The sequence below is a fragment of the Musca domestica genome, unplaced genomic scaffold (genome assembly GCF_030504385.1).
Source record: "Musca domestica strain aabys unplaced genomic scaffold, Musca_domestica.polishedcontigs.V.1.1 80, whole genome shotgun sequence".
Lineage (NCBI taxonomy): Eukaryota > Metazoa > Arthropoda > Insecta > Diptera > Muscidae > Musca > Musca domestica.
Genome location: NW_026712410.1, coordinates 838 through 10591, shown reverse-complemented (window position 1 = coordinate 10591; position 9754 = coordinate 838). Strand labels below are relative to the sequence as shown.

Genomic DNA, 9754 nt, shown 5'->3' with positions numbered 1-9754 from the left:
TGGAATTTCGACATGCCATAATTTACTTTTGCCGATAATGCTCTCATTTGTTAAGGATGGCAGACATTTCATACTAGTTCTGAGAGTGATTTAAATGGAACAAAGAACAAAAATCTTTGTTCGCTCAGAAAATTTTGTGAGTAATATAAGTAGATATTTCATAATTAATGGTCGAACAACGAATAGAGAGAGAATTACGTGCCATGTGAACTTAGCATTAAGATGTTGAGTGCTTTAAGAAGTATTTTTCTAATCAAAACTGAAATTTTTGGCATATATAAAAAATACTAGCTGAACCCGGTGCGCGTCGCTACTACTTTTGATTTTATATGCATTCAAAAGTTTATATACGAACATTTGTTGGTTAAAAAAAAAAAAAATAAATAGTTAAAAACTTTTAGTTAAAAGGTTTATGTTACACATACATTGTATGTTTAAGATAAATGTACTAAAAACCAAAAAATAATAAAAAATAGATACAGTCGTGGGAATTATAAACATATGCATAAAAAAATAAAATTCAAATTTTATATTTTGTACCATTTTGTTCCCAGTAATGACTTTTAAACGGTTGACAATTTAGCCACTCTAACGCCACACAATTCTTTACACGATACAAAGTCGTGACTTGAGGATACCAGAATTCCAGATACAATTTCTAAATTTAAATCTATTATTATACGCCATTTAGTGGCTGCGCCATCTTAAATATTAAACTTGTATAGTATAATGTATCTTCTTGTCATGCCCTTTTATTTGATACCCATATTGGTGGAAATTGATCAAAATTTGTTATCATCTAAACTTGCGTACGCGCTTTTAAATTCGAGACAGAACTGGTCTAACTCCAATTGCAATAGTCACAGCAAACCTGTTTTTGGCTGGTGACGATGCTTATTTATTTGAATTCAGCATTGGAATTTACCGGTGGCTACATATATGTGCATGTGTGTGTGCATATGTGTCTAATATGTACATCATTTTTTTATGATGTTATTTATGCAGCCACCGGTAATGTAACAAACAACACTTGTTTGCGTAAAACCATAGCATCTTTGATGAACATTTCTGGCCCCGAATGACAAGTGTTTACTTCATTTTGAAATACAATAGTGTTCTTTATATTTTTGGCAATATTTTTTATTGGACCGACAAACACGTAACCCATGTTGGGTATCCTATGGCCAGACATCTCCCAATTCAGCCTCTTGCACTCGGGATCGGGTCGCTAGGGCCATTTCTGAAACTTCTTGTGGGGTCCTCGAGGATCGGGTCCGAGTAAATGCGCCTGGGCAAATCTTTCGATTATCAAGGCATTGACTCTAAGACTCCATGCTGTTTGTGCGGCGGGGCGAAACCTAAAGGTGGTAAATCGCTGCTCTTTGTAAATTCCGCGATGTAAGCCCAATCTACGGAAAGCCGCATACGATAATTTTTGGACATCGTCGCTGATTGGCTGATTAATTGCCCTTATCATGTGTACCCCTCTATTTTGTCAGCTTTGATGTGCCCCTAGCCGTTGCACAAATACCAAATCCCACGCAAAGTTTGGTGTTGTTACAACTTCCACGTTTAGAGATACTTCCTCCAGTGAGACGCCCCGTGTAGCAGCGTATGATGCCGATTGTTGCACCTCCTGCAACCAGTCAACGACGGACAGTCAGGGGCCAAATGACTTCTGGCAAGGCAATTTCGCAGTACCCCCTACGCTCCACATTCTCATAGAGCTGGAAGGGGTCGGTGGCGAAACCTCTCGCAAGCACTGAGGGCATGGTCCTCCTGACACAACCCAAAGGAGTACTGCCAATAGCTGGGTCGTTCTTGGCGTTGGCGGATCTTGCAGCGGAGCGGCTTCGTTGACGTCTTTCTGGCGATGTGGAACTGGGAAGTCTGCGGTGTCTATGAGCCGGTCTGCTGGGAATGGGTTCGGTTGGGCGTCTGGGTCTGCTAGAATTCTCGCTGTTGGACGTGCGGATTGGTTGGGACTGCGGCTGCGATCATCTAAACGGCAGTCTTGATGGGCAAGTAGGCAGCCATATCTGAAAAAAAAAACCAAAGGCGAGTACTATGTTCTTTTTTAAGGTAGGATTCCGGCTAGTCAGTCGGAAAACAAGTTGACAATTTTTGTGATAGGTCTGCTAATGTTGCCACTGATGTCCGTAAGTCTACAACCCATCGTATTCCTGATCGCTACCGAGATATGTTTTTGCATTCGACCCACTTCATTCATTTGGAGCCAACCTATCGTCCTTTATGACTACTAAATCTCCTTCTTTGATATTCTCCTTTCACGATTCCATTTAGTTCTTCTGTGAAGTTCGTGGAGATATTCTAATTTCCACCTATTGCAAAAGTATTGTGAAATAACTTTGAGTCGTTTCCAACGATTTACTAGACTAAGATCTGTGTCGGAAATGTCGGGTTCAGCAGGAGTAAGAATTGATGTTCCAATTAAGAAATGACCAGGAGTTAACGGGGAAAGGTCATTTGGATCATCGCTACCAGGACTTAAGGGTCGCGAATTAAGGCAGGCTTCAATTCTTGCTAAGATAGTTGTAAATTCTTCAAATGTGAAATTCATTTTTGGAATACTTTTTCGCAAATGCATTTTAAACGATTTAACGCCGGCCTCCCACAAACCGCCCATGTGCGGAGCGCCAGGCGGGATAAATTTTTTAGTAAGATTTTGATTGAAATTGTTTTGGATTGTGCTACTTTGAATATTCTTCATGAAAGCTAATCGATCTCGCTTTAATAGATCGACCGCTCCCACAAAATTGGTTCCGTTGTCGGAAATATACAAGACGGACAACCTCGCCGACTTATGAATCTGGAGAAAGCGGCGAGAAAGGCATAAGTAGATAAATCGCTAGTTGGTTCTAAATGTATAGCCTTGGTGGCGAAGCAGACGAACAGGCAAACATAGCCTTTTGTAATAAAGCAAGCCCTTCCTGAATAACTTTTAATATTAAAGGGTCCTGCAAAATCTACCCCAGTGTTTGTAAAGGGTCGAGACAGAAAAGTACGTTCGGGTGGCAGCGAGGCCATTATTTGAGTTTGGGTTTGTTTCTTGTGAATTAAGCAGATTCGACATTTTCGTATAGTTTGTTTAACCAGAGATTTGAGTCCAAATATCCAGAATTCGGATCTTAGCACTCGGGTCATCAATTGATTACCACCATGTAAAGTGATCTTATGAGTGAATTCGACCAACAATTTGCTAAGGGTAGTTCCGTGTGGTAGTATTATGGGATGTCGTTCGCTATATGTAAGGGCTGGAGATTGAACTAATCTGCCATTAGCTCGAATAATACCCTTTGAGTCGAGAAACGGATTTAACGTCAATAGAGGGCTAGATGGAGAAATTGGAGACTTTCTCATTAGTGAATTATATTCATCTGCATAAACGAATTTTTGTGTACAAATTGGAATTTACCGGTGGCTACATATATGTGCATGTGTGTGTGCATATGTGTCTAATATGTACATCATTTTTTATGATGTTATTTATGCAGCCACCGGTAATGTAACAAACAACATTGTTGCGTAAAAACATAGCATCTTTGATGAACATTTCTGGCCCCCGAATGACAAGTGTTTACATTCATTTTTGAAATACAATATTGTTCTTTATATTTTTGGCATATTTTTATTGGACCGGCAAACACGTAACCCAGTTGGGTATCATAGGCCAGGACATCTCCAATTCCAGCCTCCTTGCACTCGTCTTTCCTTATGGCTGAGTAAACGTCAGCCAGTTCCACATCGACGGGATTGTTGCTCGGGGATCAGGGCGGCAGGGCGCAATTTCTGAAACTTCTTGTGGGGTCCTCGAGGATCGGGTCCGAGTAAATGCGCCTGGGCAAATCTTCGATTATCAAGGCATTGACTCTAAGACTCCAGTGGCTGTTTGTGCGGCGGGGCGAAACCGTAAAGGTGGTAAATCGCTGCCCTTTGTAAATCCGCGATTGTAAGCCCAATCTACGGAAAGCCGCATACGATATTTTGGACATCGTCGCTGATTGGCTGATTAATGCCCTTATCATGGTGTACCCCTCTATTTTGTCAGCTTTGATGTGCACCATAGCCGTTGGCACAAATACCAAATCCCACGCAAAGTTTGGTGTTGTTACAACTTCCACGTTAGAGATACTTCCTCCAGCTGAGACGCCCCGTGTAGCAGCGTATGATGCCGATTGTTGCACCTCCTGCAACCAGTCAACGACGGACAGTCAGGGGCCAAATGACTTCTGGCAAGGCAATTTCCGCAGTACCCCCTACGCTCCACAGTCTCATAGCGCTGGAAGGGGGTCTGGTGGCGAAACCTCTCGCAAGCACTGAGGGCATGGTCCTCCTGACACAACCCACAGGAGTACTGCCAATAGCTGGGTCGTTCTTGGCGTTGGCGGGATCTTGCAGCGGAGCGGCTTCGTTGACGTCTTTCTGGCGATGTGGAACTGGGAAGTCTGCGGTGTCTATGAGCCGGTCTGCTGGGAATGGGTTCGGTTGGGCGTCTGGGTCTGCTAGAACTTCTCGCTGTTGGACGTGCGGATTGGTTGGGACTGCGGCTGCGATCATCTAAACGGCAGTCTTGATTGGGCAAGTAGGCAGCCATATCTGAAAAAAACCAAAGGCGAGTACTATGTTCTTTTTTAAGTAGGATTCCGGCTAGTCAGTCGGAAAACAATTTGACAATTTTTGTGATAGGTCTGCTAATGTTGCCACTTGATGTCCGTAAGTCTACAACCCTCGTATTCTGATCGCTACCGAGATATATTTTTGCAATTCGACCCAACTTCCATTCATTTGGAGCCAACCTTTCGTCCTTTATGACTACTAAATCTCCTTCTTTGATATTCTCCTTTTCACGATTCCATTTAGTTCTTCTGTGAAGTTCGTGGAGATATTCTAATTTCCACCTATTGCAAAAGTATTGTGAAATAACTTTGAGTCGTTTCCAACGATTTACTAGACTAAGATCTGTGTCGGAAATGTCGGGTTCAGCAGGAGTAAGAATTGATGTTCCAATTAAGAAATGACCAGGAGTTAACGGGGAAAGGTCATTTGGATCATCTCTACCAGGACTTAAGGGTCGCGAATTAAGGCAGGCTTCAATTCTTGCTAAGATAGTTGTAAATTCTTCAAATGTGAAATTCATTTTTGGAATACTTTTTCGCAAATGCATTTTAAACGATTCAACGCCGGCCTCCCACAAACCGCCCATGTGCGGAGCGCCAGGCGGGATAAATTTTTAGTAAGATTTTGATTGAAATTGTTTTGGATTGTGCTACTTTGAATATTCTTCATGAAAGCTAATCGATCTCGCTTTAATAGATCGACCGCTCCCACAAAATTGGTTCCGTTGTCGGAAAATATACAAGACGGACAACCTCGCCGACTTATGAATCTGGAGAAAGCGGCGAGAAAGGCATAAGTAGATAAATCGCTAGTTGGTTCTAAATGTATAGCCTTGGTGGCGAAGCAGACGAACAGGCAAACATAGCCTTTTGTAATAAAGCAAGCCCTTCCTGAATAACTTTTAATATTAAAGGGTCCTGCAAATCTACCCCAGTGTTGTAAAGGGTCGAGACAGAAAAGTACGTTCGGGTGGCAGCGAGGCCATTATTTGAGTTTGGGTTTGTTTCTTGTGAATTAAGCAGATTCGACATTTTCGTATAGTTTGTTTAACCAGAGATTTGAGTCCAAATATCCAGAATTCGGATCTTAGCACTCGGGTCATCAATTGATTACCACCATGTAAAGTGATCTTATGAGTGAATTCGACCAACAATTTGCTAAGGGTAGTTCCGTGTGGTAGTATTATGGGATGTCGTTCGCTATATGTAAGGGCTGGAGATTGAACTAATCTGCCATTAGCTCGAATAATACCCTTTGAGTCGAGAAACGGGTTTAACGTCAATAGAGGGCTAGATGGAGAAATTGGAGACTTTCTCATTAGTGAATTATATTCATCTGCATAAACGAATTTTTGTGTACAAATTATGCAAGATCGTTTTCCATCTTGGATTTCGGCTGCGGTAAGATCTATTGATGAGGAGCGAAGATTTTGCCGATTTGCGCCAGTATTTTTCCAAAATCGCAGAGCATAGGCGTATGATCGGTAGACTTTTGCCAATGATGAGAAATTTTTTAATGGATCATCTCTTCTTGAAATATAGTCAGAACTTTACAGCTTTAGCCTCTAAATTTGTGTCGTTTGGGATATCTTGCGATGGCCAACGATCTTTTGGCATTTGAGCCATTGAGGTCCATGCCACCAGAGCTCATGAGTCGTTAGTTCAGTTGGAGAACATCACGACTAGCAATGTCAGCTGGGTTGCTTGCAGAGTCAACATGTTTCCAGTTTTCTTGCCCAACATTATCAGATATTTCCGAGACTCTATTTCCCACAAAGGTGCTCCAGTGACAAGGAGGCTTTTTAACCAGGCCAAGACGATAGTAGAGTCTGTCCAAAAATGTGTTGAATATTTTGATATTTGTAGACTGTTTGTAATAGATTTTACTAATTTGGAAAGTAATACTGCCCCACATAATTCGAGCCTTGGTATTGATAGTTTTTTGATTGGTGCTACACGAGTCTTTGCTGCTAATAAAAAGGTGTGTGTGGTATGGTCAGTTTTTTCAATCCGAACATATAGCGTTGCTCCATACGCGCTCCCGATGCGTCACAAAATCCACGAATCTCAACAGAAGCATCTAGTGTAAACTGTATCCATCTTGGGCGTCTGGGTCTGCTAGAACTTCTCGCTGTTGGACGTGCGGATTGGTTGGGACTGCGGCTGCGATCATCTAAACGGCAGTCTTGATTGGGCAAGTAGGCAGCCATATCTGAAAAAAACCAAAGGCGAGTACTATGTTCTTTTTTAAGTAGGATTCGGCTAGTCAGTCGGAAAACAATTTGACAATTTTTGTGATAGGTCTGCTAATGTTGCCACTTGATGTCCGTAAGTCTACAACCCTCGTATTCTGATCGCTACCGAGATATGTTTTTGCAATTCGACCCAACTTCCATTCATTTGGAGCCAACCTATCGTCCTTTATGACTACTAAATCTCCTTCTTTGATATTCTCCTTTTCACGATTCCATTTAGTTCTTCTGTGAAGTTCGTGGAGATATTCTAATTTCCACCTATTGCAAAAGTATTGTGAAATAACTTTGAGTCGTTTCCAACGATTTACTAGACTAAGATCTGTGTCGGAAATGTCGGGTTCAGCAGGAGTAAGAATTGATGTTCCAATTAAGAAATGACCAGGAGTTAACGGGGAAAGGTCATTTGGATCATCGCTACCAGGACTTAAGGGTCGCGAATTAAGGCAGGCTTCAATTCTTGCTAAGATAGTTGTAAATTCTTCAAATGTGAAATTCATTTTTGGAATACTTTTTCGCAAATGCATTTAAAACGATTTAACGCCGGCCTCCCACAAACCGCCCATGTGCGGAGCGCCAGGCGGGATAATTTTTTAGTAAGATTTTGATTGAAATTGTTTTGGATTGTGCTACTTTGAATATTCTTCATGAAAGCTAATCGATCTCGCTTTAATAGATCGACCGCTCCCACAAAATTGGTTCCGTTGTCGGAAAATATACAAGACGGACAACCTCGCCGACTTATGAATCTGGAGAAAGCGGCGAGAAAGGCATAAGTAGATAAATCGCTAGTTGGTTCTAAATGTATAGCCTTGGTGGCGAAGCAGACGAACAGGCAAACATAGCCTTTTGTAATAAAGCAAGCCCTTCCTGAATAACTTTTAATAAAAAGGGTCCTGCAAATCTACCCCAGTGTTTGTAAAGGTCGAGACAGAAAAGTACGTTCGGGTGGCAGCGAGGCCATTATTTGAGTTTGGGTTTGTTTCTTGTGAATTAAGCAGATTCGACATTTTCGTATAGTTTGTTTAACCAGAGATTTGAGTCCAAATATCCAGAATTCGGATCTTAGCACTCGGGTCATCAATTGATTACCACCATGTAAGTGATCTTATGAGTGAATTCGACCAACAATTTGCTAAGGGTAGTTCCGTGTGGTAGTATTATGGGATGTCGTTCGCTATATGTAAGGGCTGGAGATTGAACTAATCTGCCATTAGCTCGAATAATACCCTTTGAGTCGAGAAACGGATTTAACGTCAATAGAGGGCTAGATGGAGAAATTGGAGACTTTCTCATTAGTGAATTATATTCATCTGCATAAACGAATTTTTGTGTACAAATTGGAATTTACCGGTGGCTACATATATGTGCATGTGTGTGTGCATATGTGTCTAATATGTACATCATTTTTTTATGATGTTATTTATGCAGCCACCGGTAATGTAACAAACAACATTGTTGCGTAAAAACATAGCATCTTTGATGAACATTTCTGGCCCCCGAATGACAAGTGTTCATTCATTTTTGAAATACAATATTGTTCTTTATATTTTTGGCATATTTTTTATTGGACCGGCAAACACGTAACCCAGTTGGGTATCATAGGCCAGGACATCTCCAATTCCAGCCTCCTTGCACTCGTCTTTCTTATGGCTGAGTAAACGTCAGCACCCAGTCCACATCGACGGGATTGTTGCCTCGGGGATCAGGGTCGGCTAGGGCGCAATTTCTGAAACTTCTTGTGGGGTCCTCGAGGATCGGGTCCGAGTAAATGCGCCTGGGCAAATCTTCGATATCAAGGCATTGACTCTAAGACTCCAGTGGCTGTTTGTGCGGCGGGGCGAAACCGTAAAGGTGGTAAATCGCTGCCCTTTGTAAATCCGCGATTGTAAGCCCAATCTACGGAAAGCCGCATACGATATTTTGGACATCGTCGCTGATTGGCTGATTAATGCCCTTATCATGGTGTACCCCTCTATTTTGTCAGCTTTGATGTGCACCATAGCCGTTGGCACAAATACCAAATCCCACGCAAGTTTGGTGTTGTTACAACTTCCACGTTTAGAGATACTTCCTCCAGCTGAGACGCCCCGTGTAGCAGCGTATGATGCCGATTGTTGCACCTCCTGCAACCAGTCAACGACGGACAGTCAGGGGCCAAATGACTTCTGGCAAGGCAATTTCTGCAGTACCCCCTACGCTCCACAGTCTCATAGCGCTGGAAGGGGGTCTGGTGGCGAAACTCTCGCAAGCACTGAGGGCATGGTCCTCCTGACACAACCCACAGGAGTACTGCCAATAGCTGGGTCGTTCTTGGCGTTGGCGGGATCTTGCAGCGGAGCGGCTTCGTTGACGTCTTTCTGGCGATGTGGAACTGGGAAGTCTGCGGTGTCTATGAGCCGGTCTGCTGGGAATGGGTTCGGTTGGGCGTCTGGGTCTGCTAGAACTTCTCGCTGTTGGACGTGCGGATTGGTTGGGACTGCGGCTGCGATCATCTAAACGGCAGTCTTGATTGGGCAAGTAGGCAGCCATATCTGAAAAAAACCAAAGGCGAGTACTATGTTCTTTTTAAGTAGGATTCGGCTAGTCAGTCGGAAAACAATTTGACAATTTTTGTGATAGGTCTGCTAATGTTGCCACTTGATGTCCGTAAGTCTACAACCCTCGTATTCTGATCGCTACCGAGATATGTTTTTGCAATTCGACCCAACTTCCATTCATTGGAGCCAACCTTTCGTCCTTTATGACTACTAAATCTCCTTCTTTGATATTCTCCTTTCACGATTCCATTTAGTTCTTCTGTGAAGTTCGTGGAGATATTCTAATTTCCACCTATTGCAAAAGTATTGTGAAATAACTTTGAGT

The 9754-nt window shown here is 42.4% G+C and overlaps 1 protein-coding gene across 1 annotated transcript; it reads right to left on the bottom strand.

The window, feature by feature from the left end:
- Positions 1–1660: 1660 nt before the first annotated feature.
- On the bottom strand, positions 1661–9421 carry LOC131806649 (serine/arginine repetitive matrix protein 1-like). Its single transcript, XM_059131186.1, has 4 exons — positions 9175–9421; positions 6673–6849; positions 4275–4617; positions 1661–2039 (listed from the first exon to the last, which is right to left on the bottom strand). The coding sequence occupies exons 1-4, from the start codon at positions 9419–9421 to the stop codon at positions 1661–1663; spliced, it is 1146 nt and encodes a 381-aa protein (XP_058987169.1).
- Positions 9422–9754: the final 333 nt, after the last annotated feature.

Coding starts and splice junctions, on each gene's coding strand:
- LOC131806649 (XM_059131186.1), bottom strand. CDS start 9,421: ATGGCTGCCTACTTGCCCAATCAAGACTGCCGTTTAGATGATCGCAGC. Junction 6,850..9,174: donor CAGCTATTGGCAGTACTCCT/GTGGGTTGTGTC, acceptor GGTTTTTTTCAG/ATATGGCTGCCTACTTGCCC. Junction 2,040..4,274: donor GAGACTGTGGAGCGTAGGGG/GTACTGCGGAAA, acceptor TTTTTTTTTCAG/ATATGGCTGCCTACTTGCCC.